Here is a 23,226-nt window from a genome sequence, read left to right as displayed (position 1 = left end):
CCCCCCAGACCACCCCCCCATAAACCCTCCCTCACAGGTACAGGCACCCTCGACCACTCCCCATCAACCCCTCCATCACAGGTACGGGCCTCCCCAAACTGCCCCCCATCAATTCCTCCCACAAAACCTACCTCACAGGTACGGAGGGGCCTGAACTGCCCCCATCAACCCCTCCCCCAATGCCTACCTCGCAGGTACTGGGGGGCCATCCCCTAGCACCCTCTGAGCTCCACAACTACCATGCAGGTCTGGGGGACTCCCTGGCATCCCTAGGGATGGCCCTACCATGTCCCCCCTCATAGACCCCAGGTACTGCCCCTTGTTCCTCCTCCTCCCTGTGGTGGTAGTTGTGTGTGTGTGAGAGAGAGACAGCATGCGAGGTGGGTGTGTGCTAGGAAGGGTCTGGAGATTGGGGATCAATGAGTTTGTATTGGGAGTGTGTTTGTGTGTATGGGCTGGGTCAGGGCTGTGTGTTGGGGGGGGGGGTCTGTATGTATGGGCAGGGTAGGGGTCTGTGAGTTGAGTATGGGGGTTGCAGGGTCAGGGCTGTGTGCCGTGGCTATGTATGTATGGACGGGGCATGAGAGTTGCAGGGGTCAGTGGAGTGGGTGGGTTTGTGGGGTCAGGGTTGTTTGCTGTGGCTATGTATGTATGGACGGGGTGGGGGTCTGTGAGTTGAGTATGGGGGTTGCGGGGGTCAGTGGAGTGGGTGTGTTTGTGGGGTCAGGGTTGTTTGCTGGGGATCTGTATGTATGGGCGGGGGTCTGTGTGTTTGGAGTCTGGGAGGGTCAGGGCGTCCATGGGGTGCTGATGCTGAGACCTTTCCCTCCCTGCCCCAGCGGGCCAGCTGACGGGGAACTCCTCGGTGGAGATGTATCGACAGGTGCTGCTGAGCGGCTGCCGCTGCATTGAACTTGACTGCTGGAAGGGGCGGCCCCAGGACGAAGAGCCCTTCATCACGCACGGCTTCACCATGACAACCGAGATCCCTTTCAAGGTACTGACTGACGCACCCCTGGGACCCAGGGATGTGGGGCTGGAGGGGCCACAAGAGGCCACCAAGTCCAGCCTCCTGTGCTGAAGCAGGATCAATAAACCTCGACCTTGGCTGACTGGTGTTTGCCCAACCAGGTCTTAAACACTTCCAGTGACAGGGAGTCCAACCTCCCTTGGAAGCCTGACCCAGAGCTGAGCTACCCTTAGAGTCCTAACGTTCTGCCTCACGTCTGGCCTAAATCTCCCTTGCTGCAGATCAAGCCCATTAGGGTCCTGCCTTCAGGGGCCACGGAGAACAATTGATCCCCATTCTCTTTGTAGCAGCCCTTAACATATTGGAAGACTGTTAGCAGGTCCCCTCTGTCTTCTTTTCTCATAGCTAAACAAGCCCAGTGTTTTTAACCTTTCCTCCTAGGTCAGGGTTTCTAAACCTTTTAGCATTTTTGTTGCTCATCTCTGGACTCTCCAATTTGTCCACATCTTTCCTGAAGTGTGATGCCCAGAACTGGACAACTGCACGCAGTACTGCAGCTGAGGCTTCCCCGGTGCTGAGTAGAGTGGGGCGGTTACCTCCCATGTCGTACATACAACATATCTGTTAATACCCCCCCCCTTTATATTAGCCTTTGTCACAACAGCATCATGTTGTTGACTCATTTGAACTGTGATTCACTATCAGCCCCAGATCCTTCTCAGCCGTATGATCACCTAGTCAGATCTTCCCCATTTTGTAATGGTGCGTTTGATTTTTCCTTCCCAATTGCAGTACTTTGCACTTGTCTTTACTGAATTTCAGCTTGTTGATTTCAGATCTCTTCTCTAATTTGGCAAGGTTGTTCTGATTTCTAAGCCTGCCCTACAAAGTGCTTGCAACCCCTCCCAGCTTGGGTCATCTGCACATGCTATGAGCACACTCTCCACTTTACTGAAATCGTGGAATGGTACCGGACCCAGGACTGACCCTTGTGCCAGCTGTGGGACCCCACTGGATACCCCCCCACACACACATTTGACAGCAAACCATTGATAACTGCCCTTTGAGTAGGGCCTTTCATCCAGTTTGGCACCCCTCCGATAGTAATATAATCTAGACCACATCTCCCTAATTTTCTTATGACAGCTTCACCAGGATCGTGACGATTCCATTAAGATACTGGGGACCCCACCCCCAGTCCTGGGCTCCTGACCCACAGTCCCCTGATGTTCCCGTCCTGGACTCCCCCAGGCCCCCAGCTCTGCTGGTGCACTCAGTCCCAACCAGCAGCCCCTTGTTATGCCAGCCCTGACTCTGGTCTCCCCCGGCTCTAGGAGGTGATTGAGGCCATCGCTGAAAGCGCTTTCAAGACCTCCCCATTCCCCGTCATCCTGTCCTTTGAGAACCATGTTGACTCGTGAGTAATCCCCGTGGCCCCCCGCCAGCGCTTCCATCCTGCTCCCTGGGGCACGTCCTGCTGGGAGAGGCTGGGGCTCCATAGCTCTAATGGCCCCTTCACTCTGCCCTCAGGGCCAAGCAGCAGGCTAAGATGGCCGAGTACTGCCGCAGCATCTTTGGGGATGCTCTACTGATCGATCCCCTGGAGAAGTACCCGGTGAGGTGGCCGAAGTGGGGGGCAAGGAAGTGGGGGGATCAGGCATGGAGGCAAGAAAGAGGAGTATCTAGGCATGGGGGTGGGGTGCAAGGGGGAGAGGAGGAGAAGGGGTATCCAGGAATTGGGGGGCAGGGGGCAAGTGTATCAAGAAGCTGGAGGTCAGGGTTGGGGCTATTTGGGAGAGTGTGGGGAAATGGGGAGAGGATTGGGGTGTGTGTGGATGAATGGGTCATGAATATCTGGGGATGGAGGGGCAGACAGGGTGTCTGGAGGAGGGAGTTGGGTCAATGGGGATTGAGGGGAGAGAAGGGGGGCTGTCCATGGGGTCTCCATCCCCTCATGGCTGGCGGGCCCTGTTCTAACCCTTGTCCCCCCTCAGCTGCAACCGGGCGTGGTGCTGCCCAGCCCCCAGGAGCTCATGGGCCGCATCCTGGTGAAGAACAAGAAGCGGCGGCAGCGGCGGGCGAGCAAGGGCCCTGAGGGGAGCAGCATCCGCAAGCGCCTGCTGGAGTCCACAGTGAGCGACGCGGGGCCAGGCCTCGGGGATCTGCCCTCGCCCCCACCGGGTACGTACCCCTCCCCAGCCTGTGTCCCCCCCCCCCACACACACACACGGTGTGTACTCTGGATCCACCCCCACCGGGCACGTACCCCTCCCCAGCCAGTGCCACCCTTCCACAGGGTGTATACGCTGGATCCACCCCCACTGGGTACATGCCCCCTCCATAGCCGGTGTGCCCCCCCACTGGGTACGTACCCCGGATCCGCCCTGGCTCCCATGGGGTATGTACCCCTCCCCAGCTAGTGCCACCCTCTGCCAGGTACTTACCCCCTGGATCTGCCCTCACCGCCCCCCCTGTCCAGTGCCACCCTCACGCCAAGCATCCTGGGCTCTGTACTTCCTTTCCCCACCAACCTCAGAGACAGCTTGGACATAGACAAGCCCGGCCCCCACCCCAGCTGAGGGGGGAATCGGGCAGTGCTTCCCTTCCAGGCTCTGCCACGATGTCCCCTCTCCCCACAACCACGCAGTGCGCTCCTCCCCATGGAGCTTTCCCCTCGGGAGTGGGGCAGGAATATGATACCCCCCACGGGTGCTGTGGGTCTGCCGTGGGGTCTGCACAGGGAAATGCCCCTTCTAGATGTGGGGTCCACCCTCCATTTCCTGTGTTACTGGGGAGCTGGGGGCACCTTCTCCCCCCTCCCATCAGCTCTGTGGTGCTCACACCCCTCCCCCCCCCAGGCTCCCCCTATGTCGAGCAGCACAAGGGGGCCACCCCTCCGGTCATTGCCAACGGGGAGGAGAAGGCGCCACCGGAGAGACTGGCCAAGCTGGCAGAGCCCCGTAAATCCATTGGTGAGTGGGGAGGGAGGCACGTCTCATCCCTAACATTCCCCCCCTCCGAGCATCAGAGCCTGGGGGGGGGTCAGGAGGAGGGGTCTGAGTGATGAGGAGGCCTGTGTGTGGAAGGGGACTGTGGTGGGGTTTGGGGCTCGGGCACTGGGGTGACAGTCCTGTGCAGGGGAATGTGGGGAGGCTGGGGGCAGCGAGGTTGGGTCTCCCTGGTGGGGAGCAGGGGGTGGAGTGACTGTTGGGGGGGGCGTGTTTAAGGGTGGGGTGTCTGATGGTCCAGGGTCTCTAACCCTTCTCTACCCCCACCCCTCCAGACCGGGAGGCTGACAGCGAAGAGGAGGAGGAGGAAGAGCAGCCAGACCCCAAGAAGCCCACAACAGATGAGGTAAAGGGGGGCCATCGGGGCTCCATTTCTGGGGGCTGCCCCGAGGGAGGGGGTCTCCCCTCCTGCCCCCTGGTTTGTAACATAGGGGGGTTACTGGGTGGGGGTGACTAGGATGTGAGCAGCACTGAGATGGCAGATGTGGGGGTCGATAGTCAGCTGTGCCTGCCCAGCCCCCGAACCTTTGCAGAGAGGACTTTGCTTCTTGGGGAAGTGGCCTTGGGACCCCAAGTTGGCTGCCCTGACCTCCCACCCTCACCCCCCACAGGGCACGGCCAGCAGCGAGGTGAACGCCACCGAGGAGATGTCCACACTGGTGAATTACATCGAACCCGTCAAATTCAAATCCTTCCAGGCCGCCAGCAGTGAGTGTTGGGGGTCGGGGAGGCTGTCTGGGGGGCAGAGAGGTGTGGGGCGCTGAGATCTGAGAGGCTGGAAGGGTAGGAGCTCTTTGTGCAGTGGGCTTGGTTGGGGTCAGAATGCTTGGAGTTATGGGGGGATAGGGTTTGAGGGGCAAGGGGAGCTAGAGTGGAGGAGTGGGCAGGGATGTCTGTGAGGATGGATGGGGTGTGATGGTCTGGGGGGAGGGGAATTTGGGGGGGCTACCCGGGGGGCTGAGGGGGAGGCAGGGCTGTCTGGGGGGGCTCAGTGGAAGGTTGGGTGTTGCTGACCATGGAAATGTGGTGGTGGGGCTGATGCTGCAGGAAGGGGTCTCTCCACAGCGGGGCGCTAATGCACTCCCCCTTACTGCCCATAGAGCGGGACAAGTCCTTCGAGATGTCGTCCTTCGTGGAGACCAAGGGGCTGGAGCAGCTCACCAAGAGCCCCATGGAGTTTGTCGAGTATCCTGCCGGGGGCAGGGAGCTGCGGGGGGGTGGTATAGTGGGGAGGGCAGAGGTAGGTTTGGTGGAGCTAGCAGGAAAAAGTAGGGTTGGTGTGGGGGGGCAGGGAACAGTGGGGGGATTGTGGGGAGGGCAGGAAAAGGGAGGGCTGGTTTGTAGGAGGGGGTGAGCTGCAAGGTAGGGGCGGGTGCTCCTGTGGAGGGGCTGTTGGCCGCTGTCTCCCACTGCTACCTTGACATCCCGCCATGTGCCCAGATACAACAAGAAGCAGCTAAGCCGCATCTACCCCAAGGGCACACGGGTCGACTCCTCCAATTACATGCCCCAGCTCTTCTGGAACGCCGGCTGCCAGATGGTGGCACTCAACTTCCAGTCCCTCGGTGAGGATCCCCCTCAGTCGTGACCCGCAGCCCCCAGCTAGCCCCCAGGCTCCCCCCAGCTCTGCCAGTGCCTCTCAATACCTGGTGCTGGGGGACCCCAGTGCGATTGGAGTCCTCGGGAGTAGTTACTGTGTCATGTTCCCTCAGCACCTTCCCTCTTAGTGCCATTTATTTTGCACCCCCTACCCAACTGAGGTTGTGCCAGAGATGTGGGGGGGTGAATGAGGAGTTCCTCATCCCAACTCTCTGGGGCTCCGCACAGTCTTTCAGTGCCCTGCCCCTAATCTCCACCTCCTCATGGGGGTCCTGTTACTCTCCAGACCTGCCAATGCAGCTGAACCTGGGCATGTTTGAGTACAACCGGCGCTGCGGGTACCTGCTGAAGCCCGAGTTCATGAGGCGTGAGGACAAGCCCTTCGACCCCTTCACTGAGAACATCGTGGATGGCATTGTGGCCAACACGGTCAAGGTCAAGGTGAAAGCTGGGGGGCTGATGCCAACCCATCCTGGTGGGCATGAGGGTGGGGGAGTATGGGGTGTGTTTGGGGAACAGGGGTGTGTGTGGCCTATGGGGCATGTGGGGCTGGGGCTTGTCAGGGGGCACTTGGGGGTATCAGGTGGGATCGGCTGTATGTGGGGGGGTCATTAGTGATTCTGACCCCTTCTCCTCCTCTTCCCCCTCCCCCCCCAGATAATCTCGGGGCAGTTCCTGTCAGACAAGCGGGTGGGCATCTATGTGGAAGTGGACATGTTTGGCCTCCCCGTCGACACCAAGCGCAAGTTCCGGACGCGCCCGTCCCAAGGGAACTCCTTCAACCCTGTCTGGGATGAGGAGCCCTTCGTCTTCCCCAAGGTAAGGCCGCTGGAGCAGGGGCAGTTGATACCACTGTGTGGTCAGCGTCGGAAGAGTGTCCAGCCCCTTCCCAAGCCCAGGTGTGGGTGGTCCCCCCTCCTGTGGGTCCCAGGGGCAGCATCTAACCCCCCCTTTGCTCCCCCAGGTGGTGCTGCCCACGCTGGCATCCCTGCGCATTGCTGTGTTTGAGGAGGGGGGTAAATTTGTCGGGCACCGGATCCTGCCTGTCTCAGCCATCCGGTCTGGTAAGCGGAGCCGCCTGGGGTCCCTGCCCTCACCCCACCTTTTGCCAAGGCAACGGGAGAACGGGGGACGTGCTGGTTACCCGACAACCTCCCCCCATGAGCTCTAGGCCTGGTCCCATCATACATTGTTCTAGGCCCGTCACTGAGGCAATGGGGAGGGGATTTGTGAGATGTGAATTACCCAGAACCCCCTGCAGTGGGCGCCAGATGCATTGCTCCTGCCCCCTACAGTTATTTCTGCCCCTCCCCCCCAGTTCTGTCAGCCCTCCTCCCTTAGGGTCCTGTGGGCAGCCTTGTCTCTGTCCCCTGAGGGGCATGGGGGCACTCCCTACCCAGCCCCCAACAATGCTGGGCGGCACAGTGCCCCCATAAACCCAAGCGTGCTCCCCCACATTTGGTCTGGGCTGACCCCCCTCCTGTCTCTGTGCCCTCCCGACCAGGGTACCACTACATCTGCCTGCGCAGTGAGAGCAACCAGCCACTGAGCCTGCCCGCCCTGCTGGTCTACACAGAAGCCAATGATTATATCCCAGACGACCACCAGGGTACGTCCTGCTGTGGGGCTGGCTGGAGGGGAGCCGGGGCTGGTGGGGTGTCTCTGGAAGAGGGTGTCTATTTGGAGGAATGAGGGAGTGTGGCCTGGGATGTTGGGGGTGGGGGAGAGTAAATGGGGGGGGCTGTGGTGGGGACTGGGGGGGAATTTCCCTCCCATGTATCTTTCAGCCTCCTATTTCTACCCCTTAGACTACGCAGAGGCCCTGATCAACCCCATTAAACACGTCAGCCTCATGGACCAGCGGGCAAAACAGCTGGTGGCGCTGATTGGAGACAGCGAGGTGAGTGGGGGATGAGCATAGGGTACCAGAACAGGGGCGGGGGGGGGGGGGGGGGGGGGGGGGGGGAGGGCGGGGGCAGTAGTGGGTCTGAGGGAGAAGGGGAATGGGGTATCAGATGGGGGATGCTTAGGGCAAGTTGGGGGGCAGTGGATCTGGGTCTGAGGATAATGGGGTACTGGTGAGGGGCGGGATCCCACTCCATCTAGAGGTATGGCTTGGTGGGGGCTCTAGGAAGGAGTCAACAGGAGTTTCGGCAGGGGGTGGGTCTTGGGGACAGGTTGAGGGGAGCCCACTGAACCCATCCTTGAGCCCCTCTCTTCCCCAGGAGAATGCAGAGAAGCCACGGGAAACACCTGGGAAGCAGCGAGCTGATGTGGTGGCCGAGCCCTCCACGGACCCCCGACAGCCACCCGCTGTCCTGCTGCCCCCTGCCGGCAGCCCCAGTGTCGCCAGCCCAGGCAAGGGAGATCTCTGATTCCTGTCCCCATTGGGGGGGCAGGGTTATAAGCTGGGGGAGGCTTCCCTTTAATGTGGGGGAGGGAGTGTCCCCTATAAGGGGCGGGGGTGTGTGTCATAGGCTGCATGAGGATGGGGGGTTCTCCTGTGATGGGGAATGGTGCAATGGAGCCAATCCCAGTGGCATGTGGGGGGTGCATAATGGCGGAGACCCCTGTGGTCCAGTCCAGTCTTCAGAGCTGTAGACCTTTTGGGGGCTGGAAGAGATGGGGGTGGCGGGTGTTTCTCCTCATGCCTCCCCCTAACAACTGCCTCCTCCCCCCTGCAGGGCAAAGGGATGACCTCATTGCCAGCGTCCTCGCAGGTAAGGGCTGCACCAGAGCATAGGACACTGCCTCCCACTGACCCCACATTCCTCAGCTTGGAGGTAGTGGGAGGAATCCGCTTTGTTGTTACCAGCCCCCTGCGCCCCTCCCCAGAGGCAGCTGCATCTCAGCAATGGCTTCCTGTGTATGCAGGGATTGGGGGATGCTGAGATCCTCCTCCCCTCCCTCTGTTCCAGAGGTGGCCCCCCAGTCCCTGGAGGAGCTGCGGCAGCAAAAGGGCTACATCAAGCTGCTGAAAAAGCAGTACCGGGAGCTGAAGGAGCTACGCAAGAAGCACATGAAGAACATCTCCAGCCTCAACAAGAAGCAGAGCACCCGGGCCAACCAGCTGCACAGCGACAGCCTCCGGCGCCGCTCCCAAGTGGAGCGGAGCCTGCGCCGTGGGCACCAGGAGTGAGTGTCCCCCTCATGGCTCTGCTGGGGCCCCTCAGTCCTGACCTGCAGCCCCTACCACTGCCTCTCCCACAGCCCCCTGTTATCCCAGCCCTGAGCTCCTCCCCCCAACTCTGTCCCTCAGTCCCGACCCACAGCCCCCACCGTGCTGACATTCTCTGTCCCTTGCAGTGCCAACGGCTCACTGGAGGCACTGGAGCAAGAGGTGTCTCGGCAGAAGCTGGAGCTGCAGGAGGGGCAGATGCAGGGACTGCTGCAGCTGCGGGAAACCCAGCACCAGCTGGAGAGAGCCCGCAAAAAGGAGCACCTGCAACAGGTACCTAGGAGGGCGGGCAGAGGAGCATCAGAATAAGGGGCAGCTCAAACAGGTACCCTTCCGGAGGAGGGCACAGGGCAGCTCCCAAAGATCCCCTGCAACTGGGGGCCGGGGGGGAACTGCACATGGGTATCTGGGGAAGGGGTTCCAGGAACTAGGAGGGGAGGGGATGGGGGGGTGGAATGCAAGGGGCGCACTTTGGTGGGAGGCAATGCGGGATTGCTAGCTGGGAGGGGAGTTTGGGGGAAGGGAAGCTGCCAGGGTCAGGGATCTAACAGCAAATGCCCTGACGCTGCTCCCGTCTGTCCCCACCCACCCACAAGGCCCAGCAGCGGCTGCGGGAAATTGCCCAGGACTGCCAGGCTGCCCAACTGAAGAGAGTCAAGGAGACAAGTGAGAGGTTGGTACCGGGGGTGGGGGCAGGCAATGGCAGTTTCCCCAGTACACTGCTCCCCCTAGGGCTGATAGATCTCTGTGCCCCTCCCCAGGGAGAAGAAGGAGCTGCAGAAAATCCTGGATCGCAAGAGGCACAACAGCATCACAGAGGCCAAATCCCGGGAGAAGCAGAAGAAAGACGTGTGAGTGGCAGGGGCGAGTGGGAGCTAGCGGTGTTGGGCCGGTGGGGGGAGGAGAGGAGTGAGCTACTGGGGGCGGGAAGGGGTTAGTGGGGGGCAGAGGCTAGTGGTGGAACAGGAAAGGAGGGAGCTAGCGAGTGGGCCAAGTGCTGGTGGAGGTGACATGCCCAACCCCAGGCCCAGGAGTGGCAGGACTAGGGCTGTGGGCCCCAGTGCACATGGGGGTGGTGGGGAGGGGAGGCAATATGAATCCTGGGTCACGGATCTGTGTCACTGGGGGATAGATAGGGCATACAGATCCCTGTGCTGCGGGGGCTGGGGTATGTCCCAGCCAGTTCTGAGCGTGATCAGTCTGGGGGACTGGAGTTGACCGTTTATGGGAAGGGGCTGTCCCGTCTGATGGTCTGTCTCTTCCTCCCCTCCATCCCTGCAGGGAGCTGACAGAGATTAACAGGAGACACATCAACGAATCAGTGAACTCCATCCGCCGGGTGAGTGCCCCCCATGTTGCTTCGCACTGCCCCCCACATCAGCCATTTGGGGGGAGAGAACAGCCAGCTGTCCCACTTGTGACCCGCCCAGGTATATGGGATCCCTGTAAGATCTGAGCATTAGTGGGGGCAGCTCTCCTGCTAGTCCTGCCCGTTATTCATTCCCTGGGCAGCGACCGGCTCACAGCACCCCTTTCCCTTGGTCTACTCCGCTAAGAAACTCTCTTTTTTCCCCTTCTCCGCAGCTGGAGGAAGCCCAGAAGCGGCGCCAGGAGAAGCTTGTGGCCGGGCACCAGGAGATCCTACAGCAAATAGAGGAAGAGGAGCCCAGGGTGAGTATGGCGGGCGGGGGGGGGGGGGGGGGCAGTGCCAGGGGGTGTGTCCCATGGGTCCAGTTGCCCTAGCAGGGGGGACTGAGTGGGGCAGGTGCTATTCTAGGGTCACCCCAGGGAGCCCTGGATGCCTGCAGTGGGGGTAGGAGCTGTGGGCCCATCATGCAGTGTGGAGGAGTGATTGTGCAGCTTCAGGCCCTAGAGTAGCCGTGGGGGATGGGGGTCTGTCCCATTGTCCCCCACCAACACCCCTCTCCCCTCCCCTGCAGCTGGTGGAGGAGCTGGAGCGGGAGTGCGAGCTGGAGGCACAGGCCCTGCCCCAGGAGATCCGCCGCTTCCTCCAAGCTGAGCTGGAGGTGGGGGTGAGAAATGGGCACCCCCCTGCTGCCCCTCAAGAAGAGGAGGATGAGAGCACCGTGCTGTGAAGCGGCGGGGGGGGCCTGGCACCGCGCTCCTGCTGCGGAGAACACCGTGCTGGGAGATGCGCCCCACCCCCCCAGCCACCCCACTGGGGAGACCACTGCTGAGATGGGGGGTCGCCCTGGCACCTCCACACCCCCTACAACCAGCATGTGCTGCAGGGGGAGAGGGAGGTGGCACTGTGCCCCCTTCATGCACTGGGCCAGAGGGGCATGCAGAGTCTCTGCTTTCGGGGTGTTCTAAGAGGTGGGGGTGCAGGGGTGGGGGGCTACATGGGGTGGGGCCACTGCAAATACACTAAGACACACTTTTTAAATACATTTTTACTTTTTTAATCAGCGACCCCCACCTTGATGTCTCTGGGGAGGCTGCCCCACAGATTATTCAGGGGGCTTGATGCTGCCAGGGGGCTGCCTCATTGTGAAGTGGGGGCTGTTCCCTGTCCTGACAACCCCCACCCAAAGATGAGATTGTGGGGGGGTAACCTGTTGTGCCCCCCCTTATGACCTGGGGCTGATCCTTGGGGGAACCTCAAAGCAGGATAAAAAGGGCTATTTTTATATAAAACCTTTTTTAATCCTATTTTTTACTGATTTGTATCTTTGTAGTTTTTTGGGGGGGCAGCTGGGTGTGACACTCCCTCCTTCCCCAGGGACCGATGTAACATAAGAGCCTTTTATTCTTCTACAGATTATTATGTATGGGGGGAGTGGAAAGGGGGTAAAATGCCCCTGACTAATTTTTTTTTTTTTTAAATGTGGAATTTCAATAAATCTGCCTCCAGGGAGTGACCAGCCTCTTCTCTGGTGGGGGGGAGTCCTGCCCCCAGAGCAGCTCCCCTGTGAACCCAAGGTGCAGTGCACCTGCTGTGGGCTGGGCTAAGTCTACCCTCCGCTGGGGGGGACCTGGGAAAGTTCTATCGGTGGGAGGAGGTGTCATCCCCCTACATGGCTTCTGCTCTGAGACTCCCAGCTGGTGCTTGGGAGTGTGAGAGGAGGGTCCCTCCCTGTTCGACTCCCCCACCCCCTCCCATCAGGTTCACAGCCCACTGTAGTGCAGAGGTAAACACTGGTGCCTGGGTTGTGTCCCCCCCCAGCTCAGGGGCATGTCCCCGCTGGGACAGCACGCAGAGCTCTGCCAAAGGCCTAGGAATGTTGGTGCCTGTTGAAGCCAAAAGAAATGGCCCTTAGACCTGATGAACTGGGGGGAAAGGCCCCGTATACTGCCCCCCAGCCAGTCCCCCCTATCCTGGGACTAAATTGGCATTAGCACCCCTTGGAGCACAAAGACACAACACTTTTAGTACAAAGTTTTGTTTCTATTTGTTTCTCTTTTTTTTTTTTTTTTTTCTCTTCCCCTTAACAAATGAAAGATGCAGGCAATGGGAGTGTGACAGGGAAGGGGGAACTACTAGGGACAGGAAACATTGTGGGTTTAACCAGCCAGCAACAGGCAGACAAGGACAGACAGATGGACAAGTGCAAACACATATATTGACTCACAGATGCTAACGACCGACAGATGCCAGGATGGGACACCATGCACGGGACGAGGGGTATAGCTGCATCAGTTAGCCCCACAGCCCAGTTCTCTGGGGGGGAATCTGGAGAGTGGGGCTCTGTTGTTGTTCTTAAATACAAAATAAAATATTCTTTTCTATCTTTTTAAATAAAATAAAATCAAAAGAATAGAAATCTGGATTCTGTAGGCGACGGAATGGACGGGGGGGAATGGACCCCAATTTGTTGCTATTTTCGTTAGCAAGACTTTGTGCTGTTTTGGTGGGCAATGGGGGTGACCCCAATATTGAATTTGGAGCCTAGTCCCCCACTGAGACCCCATGGGGGGGTCTCTTCCCCCTTGTCCTAGTGAGAGTTCATTAATAATGGTGTTTTGGGGTGGGGGACACAAGGGTCCCTGTGCTTGGGAGCAGGGAGGTTTAAAAACAAAGTGCATGAGAGAGAGACTGATCCTCCCAGTCCCCACCTACCACGCCCCCCCATTTGTGTGCTGACCTTGCAGCCCTGCAGGTGGGGCTGCTGCTATGTGCCAGATGCCACATTCCCTACCAGCCCCTGCTAACAACCTCCCCCTCCCCCCAACTATCCTGCCACCTGCAGGCAGGGTTACCCCCTCCTGGGTCCTTGCTACCCCATGGCACAAGTAGGGAGATTGCAGGTGGGAGGGACTTGGGGCAGGAAGGGCTCTTGGGGGTGGGGGGTGGATGGAATGACCTTTGCCCCCGGCTAAATCCAAAGTGCACTGGGGGAGGGGGGCAGTCTACACTTGGAATGTCCTTTGTCCCCTTTTGAACTGAGTTGGGGGCTGGGGGTTTCCCCCAAGCTGGAGGGGTGCCCAGGGTGTGGGAAGGGGACTCTGCAGTGTGGGAGGCTTCCCCAGTTTGAGGGGGGCAGGCGATGGGGGAGGTTGGAATGTCCTTTGCTCCTGCAGCACCTGTTGTGTTTGCCCCCCCTGTGGAGCACTGAGCTGGGGGCATAGCCTCCCAGGCATTGTGAGGGGCTTTCCCCAGAGCTGTTGAGTGCTTCCCACCCCCAGCCAGAGGCCTCGCCTCCCAGGGACTGGGGCAGGACCGTTCTCCCCAGCCAGAGAATGGGAATCTGTCTCTCACCCCCACACCCCTCAGAAGCCCTGGATGTGGCAGTAAGCCTCCAGAGCAGCCAGCAGGATGTAGAGGAGCCAGAAACAGAAGAAGAGCAGGACAGTGAGGATTTTGGGGGTGTGGGGACCCCCCAGCTCGCCCCCCACAGGTGCGCGCCGCCGGTACAGCAGTACGGCGATGCTCAGCAGGGCAAAGATAGTGAAAAGCGTGACGGAGAAGGCCAGCGTGCCCGGCGCCACCATAAAGCGCTGGCCCTGGCTCGCCCAGTACCCGGCCGCAATGGTCCAGGCCACCCCTAGGCCCAGGAAGACGTTGACTGCGTTACTGCCCGTCACATTGCCGATGGAGGCATCCGCGTATTGGTCCTGGATTGCCGCTGCCCGACTGGCAAAGGTGTCTGTAATGGAAGAGGGCAGGTTAGTGGGGAGGGGGACAGGCCAGGGTGACGTGTTAATGGGGGGAGAGGAGCTGGTGGGGGAGGACAGGGTAAAGAGTTAATGGGTGAAGGGGTTAATGGAGGCAGGACAGGGATTAATAGGGGTGAGGGGTTGGGAGTGGGGAATGGGGTCAGTGAGGGTGCAGGGGGAGGGTTTATGTGGGGCATGGGGGCTAGGGGCATGGAGGATTAGTGGGGCAGAGTTCAGTTAGATCAGTGGAGGAGTGAGCAGAGGAAGAGAAAAGTTAGTGGGGGGTGATGCAGGGGGTGACATGGGGTGGGGAATTAGTACAGCACCCCACCCAATGCCGCATTCCCTACCACCTCCCACTAACCAAGCATAGAGCCCCCCGACTGCCCCAGTCCACCCCAAAACAGAGACCCCCGCATGCAGCACTCCCCTTCTCACCACGTATGACAAAGTGGGGATTTTCTGTATTATTTTTATGAAGCCTATGCGTGCCTTAGTTTCCCTCTGCACTTTGCATTGTAACAAATAAGTGCAAGTCTCCTGCGAAGACAGTGCAGGAGGCATGAGATATGGGTGTCACCTGGCTGGATGCGTGGAACGAACAGGGCTATTAAACAGGCTGAAACCGATCCAAATCCACAAGCATCCCGCAAGACAAAGATGCCCAAGGACTGAACCATCAACTCCTAACACCCCAGTAAGACAGACCAGTGGGAGAGGGAGAGAGAGAGCACGCCAGAGTTGGAGTCCAGCACAGCTTGGCTGGCCCATCAGGGCACTGACTTGACCAGGGTAGGCTACGGCTTAACCCCTTCTCTATGCTAACCTGAGCATTTTCAGCTGCTGTAGCAGCCAGGTGACTCATCGATGGGAACCCCATTTAGAAAAGGCTGCCTGTGTCCCTGTGCATATGCCCTGGCAGAACAGTCCAAGCCTCCTGCTGGCTTGGCTCGATCTGCTGCAGGAAGCCCCAGGGAGATACAGGGAATGCTGGTGCCAAAGGCCCAGTCTCAGAGGCCATGGGCCTGCCCCAGTGGAACTGTGGGTCCCTGGGGCCCAGCCCGCTAAAGAGGTCACTCCCAGGAGACTGGTTATAGGCTTGGGCCGTAGCCCTGACTCTGTGACACCAGGCACAGAGCCCCTCACCCCATGGATCCCCTGTGTGGAGTCCCCCTGCCCCACTCACCAGGCACAGAGCCCCACACCCCATGGAGCCCCTGCCTGGAGCCCCCTGCCCCACTCACCAGGCACGGAGGTGCCAAGGGCCACGAAGACCACAGCAGTGACTGAGTCCTTGAGGCCGACGGTGCAACCGAAGTGGGAGGCCAGGTCGCCAGTGAGCGCGGTGAGCACCCCAATGAGCGCGATGGAGACAAGGAAGCAGGCCCAGCCCCCCCAGTACTCAGTGGGGGGCACGAAGGCGAAGAGAACCTTCCAAAACACTGTCAGGAAGTGCATGATGTAGTCGAAGCAGGACGGGAGCCGCTCCTCGCCCGTCTCGTCCTCGTCCTCGTTCCCTGGGTGGGGAGGCAAGAGGTAAGAGTGGGGTAACCCCCTGTACCTCCTCCCCCTCCCCCTGCCTCCCTGTACCCCCTCACTGCTCCTCGCCCATCTCCTCGTTGTGCCCTGGGGCAGGAGAGAGTAGGGTCCCGCCCCCCAAGTCCTGCCCATCCCTGGGTGGGGTGCACTCCCCCAGCCTCTCCTCCTCCAGCCCCACCCCTCCGTACCAGCGCTGACCGTCACGGCACTGACGAATTGCTCCCTCCAGCTGCTGCTCCCCACAACCAGCGCCAAGTTTGTTTTCTTGATCAGTTTGTCCACAGTACTCTGAGGGGGATAAAGAGGGGTGAGATGGGGGCCAGAGCCCTAAGCGGGGCCGTCTCTAGGGGGTGCGGGGCCTGGGACAAATCAGCCCCCACTGGCTTGAGGGACCTGCTCTGCATTGGCAGCAGCCTCTGCACCCCTAGTTCCTGCACCTATGTCTTCTGGGACCGACTGCACTGGCTAATTGTATCAGCCCGTGGGGCCCCCCAAAGTGTGGGGCCCAGAGCGGTGACCTGATTTGCCCTACCCAAGGGATGGCTCTGCCCCTAAGGCCCAATGTGGAGGCTATGGCAATATCGGGGCACAGCAGGGCGAAGCCCAGAGCCGAGATGCCAATGGGGGGAGGCTGGGAGCAGCCGGAAGATGTTGGGGGGCTGGTGGTGTACCTAGGGAACTGCCCCCTCACACCTGGGCTCCATGTGCGCTCCTCAAAGGCCTCCTGGCTCTGGCAGCCTCATGTGAGGTACACGGGTGGGGGGCGAGGACCCTTGGGGGAAGAGAGCAACTGTCCCTTAGTCTGGTGGATCATCCCCCTGCCCCCCACTCCACTGTGCCAGATAGGGCACTGGAGCAGACAGCACATGGTGGGCAGGTATGGAGTGGGGGAGATGTCCTCGGGGGAGGCTGGTGGACTTGGTCTCCGGCCCAGCTCAGCACGGGGAGGGAGACTGGTGGGGTGCCTGGAGTGGGGGATGGGGGGCAGGAAGGGTTGCACAGGATACTGTGGGGTCTGGGGGAAGGAGCACCTGGGACATTGGGGAGGGGTGGTGTGGGGTTGACAGGGGGCAGAAGGGGTGCATGGGGAGCCAGAGGGATGGGGTAGAAGGGGCACAGGTAGTACATGGGGGAAGGAGGGAAGGGGCACACTTGGGCACTTACCTTGAACTCGTAGGACTCCTCAATCACCACCTCAAGTTTAGGGTGTTCCCCCAGGCTGGGACACCCCATCTTGGCGATGGTGGCGCCCTCCTGCCCCTCAGTGGGGCGGTTCTCATTAGAGTCACCTGTGGTGAGAAGAGGCAGAGGGACTGTTACTCGCTGGCTTCCCCCACCCCACCTCCCTGTGCTGCCCAATGCCCCACCCCCATCGCACCCCCCAATACCATGGGCTGTGCCCCCCCGTACCGTGCCGCAGCCCCATCTCCAGCAGTTCAGGGGGCCCCAGCTCCAGGTGGAAATTCTTGTTTTTCTCATATTCCTCGTCATCGATTATTTTAATCTCGATGAATTTCCTGGAGGGAGAGATTGGGAGGCGAGGTGAGATGGGGGTGCTGCACTGGGGGCCTGAGGGTGCTGGTTATGGGGCACAGGGTGAGATGGGGGTGCTGGTTGTGGGGCACAGGGTGATAAGGCTGCTGCATGTGAGGAGTGGGGGGCACTCATCCTGGGCTGTCTGCTCGAACTGGAGCAGGTGAGGGTCTGTGGCCCCTGATTCAGGGGGGTGACCTTGCCCCATAAGGAGGGGGTTGTGCTACCATCTTTGCTTTTACACAATCAGCCTGCTGCCCAGGCTGTCACCCCCATGACTAATCCCTCCCCCCAGCTAGCATCAACTCAAAGCTAATTTGGGGCAGGTAATTACAAGAGGGAACAGCTGGGAAGACCACCCCTCTGCTCCCTTCCCCCAACCACCCACTGAGCCCCTCCATTGCGACACCTCCCTGCCCACCTGTCACCCGCCCTTCAGACACAGATCTCTGTCCCCCTTCATCTCTCCCCACCCTTCCCCCAAATGTCAAGCAGTAGGTTGGGGGTTAATGGATGCTGCAGCGCTGAGTGGGGGGGGGAGGGAGGGGGATCAGCCAATGGGCTTGGGCCATTTGGGGAGGCGGCTCCAGGCCCCACAATCCCATTGGCCATTAACAGAGCACAGGGGAATCGGCTGCTTCACCCCATTAGTGAACCGGAGAGTCCCCCCAGCTCTGCAGGTGCCCCTCAATCCCATCCCTCTTGCTCCCCCAGCCCTGGGCTCCCCCCACAGCTCTGTGGTGCCCCTCAATCCCAGTCCCATGCTATTCCAGCTGTGGGCAACACCCCATACAGCTCTGTCAGTGCCCCTCAATTCCACCCCACAGTCCACTGCCCTCACAGACCTGGGCGCTCCCTCCCAGCTCTGCTAGTCCCCCTCAATCCTGATCCCCAGCCCCCTGCTAACCCAACTGTGGGCTCCCTGCAACACCCCCCCCCCACTGTGGTCACTCGGGGATCAGGCCCTGGCAGTGCAGTCACTGGCCGTACCCCGCCACCCCCCCGTGCCATCTGTTCTGCTCTCTAATTATGAGCACAAAGGGCCCTTCGCTCTGGCGGTGCTGGGAGCAGCTGTGGCGGGTGGGGGGGAAGGAGACGAGCAGAGGGGGAGCAAGGGAGGTTTATCTGCCAGCTGTAGGGATCTCAGCACAGAGTGTCTCACATTCTCAGCACAGCCTGTGCCCTCCCCATATGCCCTGCCTGGCCCTAATGTTCCCCCTGATCTCCACTATCACTGACCCCCCAATACAGAGCCCTAATACCCCCCCACCTTGTACCCTTGGCCTGAGCTACCCCACTACAGGCCGGCAAGCTCCTGGGGGAGCCCATGGCTGTGCCCCATCGATTCGCATGCACCGCGCCCGAGAACTGGTGTGCTGGACTCTGCTCCCGCCTGGGGGGCATGACCGCTCTCCCATCTGCTCACACTCACTGGTTCACCACCATCACACGCATGCCCGCCCCCCTTCGTTGCACTGGTGAACAGGAGACTCAGGGCTCCCCCAACCCCTTGTCTGGGCTTATGTCTAGGGGGGAAAAGCTCACTGTTGCCATGGAGACACCGGGAGGGGCGAGGGGGGGAATGTATCCTTCTCTGAAATTAGTTTCATTTTCGGTACAGTTGATTGAATTGGGGAGTGGGCTAGGGGGCAAGGGATGGAGGAGGGGAGCCCATGTACAGTGTGGGGGAGGGGACTCGGTGCCCCCTGCTTTCCCTTTACCAATTGTCCAAGGCGGTTGGGGTTGAACCCCTGGTATCTGGAGCTGCAAAGTGGCTGCAGCAAATGTCCCCTGCCCCCAGGTCTGCTGAAGTGCAGATGCTCGCCCACCCCACATGGACTCCAGACTCAGCACTGGGGAGAATGGCTGCTCCAACAATTGCCTCGTTCAGCCCCCTGCCAGTGCCCCTCCATTCTGATGTGCAGCCCCCTGCTATCCCAGCCTTGGGCTCTGCCCTCCAGTTCTGCTGGTGCCCCTCAGTCCCAAACCATGGCCCTCCTGTTATCCCTGGTTCCCCCCAGATACCCGCTCCCCTGCCCCCCCCCCCCACAACTTGTCCTTGACCTGCCTTTCCCTGGCCATTGCCCCTCTCGCGTACGCATCAGGTGCCCTTCTCCCTGCTACCCAGCACCCTGATTGCCCCCTGAGCAGCTGTCCCCTCCCCCCAACAGCTCCCCCACAGCCCCACCGCCTGATCCTTGTCACGCACACCCTGTTCTTCCTCACCTTGCTCTCCCTGCCCTTGCCCACTTGTACCTGCTCCCCTTTGGCACTCCCCCCATCTCCCCCGTCCATGTCTCTCACGTGATCTCGTCGTTGAGGAACTCCACCTTGCCCTCGGCCTCCTCGTAGTCCTCACCAGCCTTTGCGGTACCCTCCATGGTGCGGTAGGGCAGGGCCACCCGGCCCCGGGCCCCTGAGGTGCGCAGCACCCGCACCCGCACGGCCCCCACACTCTCGCTGACCCGCACCGAGGCGCCCTCGAAGGTGAAGATGCCGGCATGATCGTCGTCGAAGATGGTGACGGTGGCAGTGGCGGCAGGGCCCAGGCAGGCCTTGGGGGGCGGCTCAGCCCCCGGCTCGGCCCAGGCGGCCCGCACGTTGCTGAGGTGCACACGGAAGTACTCGTCCTCCTCGAAGATGTCATCGTCGATGATGCCCACGCGGATCTCACGCTGTGTCTCGCCCGGCTTAAAGAGCAGCGTGCCCTCGGCGTACTCGTAGTCCGAGCCAGCATTGGCCGTGCCGTCCTCGGTGCGGAAATCCACACGCACGGCCGTGCGAGCTACGTTGCCACCGCGCCGCTCCACCGTCAGCACCACGGCGCCACAGTTCTCAAAGCACTGGTAGAGCGCTGGCTCGAAGGTCACCCTGGTGAGCGAGTCGTCGTCCTCAGGGCGCACTTCCGGCAGACTCAGTGCCTTGCGCGCCTGGTCGGCCGCATGCTTCTTCAGGATGTTGCCTGCTCCGATCATCATGCGGGTAGCCTGGATGCGGTAGAAGGCCCGGCTCTTTTGCTGCTGCACCAGCACGTGGTAGTTGGCCATCTCAATCAGCTGCTCCATGTCCTTCTCTGGGTGCTTCTGCCGCAGGTCCCTCAGGGTGCGCGCCATGTCACGGCGAGCCTCCTCATCCCCGTCCTTGCCTGCCTCGCCCACCCCATTGGCCTGGGTGCTGTCCAGCTCCACCTCCAGCTTGGGGAGGGCTGTGTCACCTTCCGTCTCAATGATCAGGCCCCGGGCCTTGTCGGCGCGGTACTTCTTCTGCACGTACTTGTAGAAGAGGAGGCGGCGGTCAGCCAGCCAGGCCTGCACCACACAGATGGGGAAGAAGAGGAAGGTGAGCAGGCCTTCCCACACCTCCACCTCACCGGGAGAGAAGCAGGCCAGGATGAGGTAGAGCCAGATGTAGGCGAAGATGCTCCAGGCGGCCGTGACAAAGAAGACGCGCAGGTGCTTGATCCTGCGCGTCTCGCCCTCGGGCACCACATGCACGCACACGGCAATGATGACGAACATGTTGAAGGCGGCGCTGCCCACGATGGTGCTGGGCCCCATCTCGCCTGCCTCGAAGCCGTGGCCCACGATCTCAATGATGGAGAGCATGATCTCAGGCGCCGAGGAGCCCAGCGCCATGAGCGTCAGGTTGGAGACGGTCTCGTTCCAGATGCGGATGGTGGTGGTGCTGGTCTCACCATTGGCCTTCTTCACGGTGATCTCCTTCTCCTGCGAGGTGATAACCTCGATGGAGGCCATGAAGCGGTCGGCAATGATGGACATGCCCAGGAACATGTAGATCATCGCCACGAAGTAGACGATGGCCCGGGCCACCTTGTCGCCCACCGAGGGGTTCTGGGGTAGCCACACGGGCAGGATCACCCCCTCCTGGCACTCTGAGGGCTCCTGGCACAAGGTGCTGACATTAGCCCCATCCAGCGATGATGCTCCCTGGGATGGGCCTCCCAGCCCCTCCTCCACCTTGGCCTGGTGCAGCGGGAGGCTCAAGGCCAGGAGGAGGAAGATGGTAGAGGCCCCAAGGTGGGACAGGAGAGGCATGGTAGGAGTGGGGGTGGGCAGGCAGAACCTGCAAGAGAGGAGGGGGCATAGTGAGGAATGAGGAGGACACATGGTACCTAGTGGTGCTGGTGGGGAGAAGGGCTGGGAGGTCATTCCCTTCCCTGTGGGCTGGAAGGTGATGGGTGGGGCTGCTCCCTTGTGAGGTTGGGGGGATTTGGGGGTAGAACGGGGTGCCCACTCCCTCATGAAGTGGAGGGGAAAAGCTAGGAAGAACTGGTGGGTGTTCTGAGCGGCACAGGCAGTCCCGGGGCCACAGCATCCATCCATAAGGAGCCATGAGGGTCTCCTAATTACACTTCCCCCAGGGTGTATTCCTCCCCATCTTTCCCTCAGTTCCACCACCATGGCAATACCCACCCTGACCCTTTTAACAGGTGAGGCTGCAAAATAGACTGCATCCCAGCTCAACCGCCATTGCCCACTGCATCCCCTCCCCTCCTGGAGACAGGGGGTTGGTTAAGAACGCAGGAATCCTGAGCTACTAGACCCACTCCCCTCCCAGAGCTGGAAATGGAACCCAGGCCGACGAGGGGGGGGGAAGCCGGTACAAATTATCAGGGCCTGGCGGTCCGGAAGGGGGCCCGAAGCCCGGCTTCCCAACCCTCTCGTCAGCCCTGTTTAGCCAGTCCGTCCTTGCTGGGGGCGCCCCAAAATTTTTTTTTACCGGGGCCCGAACCCGCTCGCGGCGGCCCTGCCCAGGAGTCCTGGTTCTCAGTCCTCTCTGCTCTTTCAGTGGGGGAGGGAGGAGAGGAGAATGCTAGGAGCTAGGACCCCTGGGTTCTCTGACTCTGTGCCCCATGATCCATGCCAGTGCTTCAAGGCAGCGCTGGTAGCTGATTCACAGGACCCATCTGTGCCCAATGGGCCAAGAGACAGCACCAGTCAGACATGAATGAGGCTTGGACCCAGCTGGGCACCATAGGGCTGGTGCTTGCCCCAGATGGGTACTGAGGGGAGGGGGGCCCCTCGTGCCCTCTCCAAGCCCTGCTGGGCACCAGCAGCCCCATCAGGCTGCATTAGGGGGCTCTAACCTCCCCACCATGGGGCAGCAGGATTGACCCCATGGCAGGGTTAGAGGGAGCAGTCGGGAGTGACCCCCTCAGCCAGCTTAGTATGGGGAGCTCAGACCCACACCAGTGCCCCTCCAACCAGGTCCTGGCAGAGCTTGTGAATGTGGTGTCTGCCCCCACTCCAGCACCTCACTCAGCCTGTGTCCATGTGTGTGTGGGGGTGACTCCCTGGTCTTGGGGCTGGAGATACTGCAAGGGTTGACCCTTCCTGTGCTGAGTTTAATGGGTTTTTAGGAGTCCCCAATAATTTGCTCAGGGAGTGAAGTTTGGTGTGGGCACTCCCTCCTCCATCCTGGTGGGTGCCCACAGCTCAAGCACCCCCCCATGCTGGCTCCCTCCATTCCCCCCAAACTCACCTCACCTCACACTCCTCCCCTGTGCTGGCGCCTCACCCCCACAACCACATACACACACACAAACACCCCCCTTGCATCAGCACCAACTGGGAACCCCCCAGAGTTGGGGCTGGGGGTCAGTGCCTGGAGGAGCCCTCCGTCCCAGCCGCTCCCTACCCCACCGAATGTCCCAGAAGCTCACGTTCTTCCTTGACTTCCATTCCCCCCACCCTGTCCCCAGGGAGTTTGTGCCCCTTACAGTCCCCCATCCCATCCCCAGAGTCCCCCCATTCCCTGAGCTGCCTTCCTGTCCCCACAGCTATAAATTATATATATATTATCACTATAACAGTGATCTCCCCCTGGGAGCACTTTACACCCTGCAACTCTCCTCTCTCTCAGTTTGGAGGTAGGAGCCTCCTCCCCATGAGGGGAGGATGCCCTTTGCCAAGCAGGCTGCAGTCCTGCGAAATAGCACATGGTGGGAAGGGGTTGCAGTTCTCCCCACAGTAACATTCTGCGAGGGGTGCACTAAGGGACAGTAGGGTGTGCAAGGAGGCACTCATGGGAGTGTGGCAGGGTTTCACTTGTAGAGGGGTGAGCATGCAAAGATTGTGCTGGTGAATATGCACTGGACTATCTTCCACAGACCTGGGGGCTAGGATTGCAGGAGTGGGCAGGGTGGGGCTGGCTGGGGGGCACATGAACTTCACCTCAGACCACGCCAGGTGCCTCCATCCTGAACTCTTTGGCAGGGGGTCTCACCAGAGTGTGAACAGGACTGTGGAAGAGTATGCAAG

At 60.4% G+C, this 23,226-nt stretch overlaps 2 protein-coding genes across 8 annotated transcripts in view; one reads left to right on the top strand and one right to left on the bottom strand.

Annotated features, from left to right (window-relative positions):
- Window positions 1-11,587, top strand: part of PLCB3 (phospholipase C beta 3) — a 26,711-nt gene extending 15,124 nt beyond the window's left edge. For both annotated transcript variants that reach the window (XM_026650324.2, XM_026650323.2), the window contains exons 11-33: window positions 840-997; window positions 2,305-2,387; window positions 2,501-2,585; window positions 2,965-3,151; window positions 3,829-3,942; window positions 4,254-4,324; window positions 4,590-4,686; window positions 5,079-5,163; window positions 5,419-5,543; window positions 5,864-6,018; window positions 6,235-6,396; window positions 6,542-6,641; window positions 7,082-7,186; window positions 7,386-7,477; window positions 7,803-7,935; window positions 8,262-8,297; window positions 8,496-8,712; window positions 8,884-9,028; window positions 9,352-9,428; window positions 9,517-9,606; window positions 10,037-10,094; window positions 10,340-10,426; window positions 10,696-11,587. In XM_026650324.2, coding sequence (XP_026506109.1) covers window positions 840-997; window positions 2,305-2,387; window positions 2,501-2,585; window positions 2,965-3,151; window positions 3,829-3,942; window positions 4,254-4,324; window positions 4,590-4,686; window positions 5,079-5,163; window positions 5,419-5,543; window positions 5,864-6,018; window positions 6,235-6,396; window positions 6,542-6,641; window positions 7,082-7,186; window positions 7,386-7,477; window positions 7,803-7,935; window positions 8,262-8,297; window positions 8,496-8,712; window positions 8,884-9,028; window positions 9,352-9,428; window positions 9,517-9,606; window positions 10,037-10,094; window positions 10,340-10,426; window positions 10,696-10,851 — 2,618 coding nt within the window. In that variant the 3' untranslated portion in view covers window positions 10,852-11,587. The remainder of the gene's footprint in view (window positions 1-839; window positions 998-2,304; window positions 2,388-2,500; window positions 2,586-2,964; window positions 3,152-3,828; window positions 3,943-4,253; window positions 4,325-4,589; window positions 4,687-5,078; window positions 5,164-5,418; window positions 5,544-5,863; window positions 6,019-6,234; window positions 6,397-6,541; window positions 6,642-7,081; window positions 7,187-7,385; window positions 7,478-7,802; window positions 7,936-8,261; window positions 8,298-8,495; window positions 8,713-8,883; window positions 9,029-9,351; window positions 9,429-9,516; window positions 9,607-10,036; window positions 10,095-10,339; window positions 10,427-10,695) is intronic.
- A 1,899-nt stretch (window positions 11,588-13,486) lies between these two features.
- On the bottom strand, window positions 13,487-21,000 carry LOC112111840 (sodium/calcium exchanger 1-like). 6 transcript variants are annotated; one of them, XM_026650429.1, is made up of 6 exons: window positions 19,250-21,000; window positions 16,823-16,929; window positions 16,577-16,701; window positions 15,601-15,700; window positions 15,118-15,390; window positions 13,487-13,863 (listed from the first exon to the last, which is right to left on the bottom strand). In XM_026650429.1, exons 1-6 carry the CDS (start codon window positions 20,998-21,000, stop codon window positions 13,487-13,489), a joined length of 2,733 nt encoding a protein of 910 aa, XP_026506214.1. The 6 variants fall into 6 exon arrangements, with proteins under 6 accessions (XP_026506214.1, XP_026506216.1, XP_026506215.1 ...); XM_026650431.1 differs by having other exon boundaries at window positions 16,577-16,739; window positions 16,780-16,929; window positions 19,250-20,760; XM_026650430.1 differs by having other exon boundaries at window positions 16,577-16,763; window positions 16,801-16,929; window positions 19,250-20,760.
- Between the last annotated feature and the right edge of the window lie 2,226 nt (window positions 21,001-23,226).

The sequence above is a fragment of the Terrapene carolina genome, unplaced genomic scaffold, assembly GCF_002925995.2.
Source record: "Terrapene carolina triunguis isolate 2854851 unplaced genomic scaffold, T_m_triunguis-2.0 Scaffold89, whole genome shotgun sequence".
Lineage (NCBI taxonomy): Eukaryota > Metazoa > Chordata > Testudines > Emydidae > Terrapene > Terrapene triunguis.
The sequence above is the reverse complement of the archived record's forward strand: the minus strand, read 5'-3'. Positions and strand labels throughout refer to the sequence as shown.

Coding starts and splice junctions, on each gene's coding strand:
- LOC112111840 (XM_026650429.1), bottom strand. CDS start 21,000: ATGCCTCTCCTGTCCCACCTTGGGGCCTCTACCATCTTCCTCCTCCTG. Junction 15,391..15,600: donor TGCCGTGACGGTCAGCGCTG/GTACGGAGGGGT, acceptor CTCCCCACCCAG/GGAACGAGGACGAGGACGAG. Junction 13,864..15,117: donor CCTTGGCACCTCCGTGCCTG/GTGAGTGGGGCA, acceptor CTTCCATTACAG/ACACCTTTGCCAGTCGGGCA.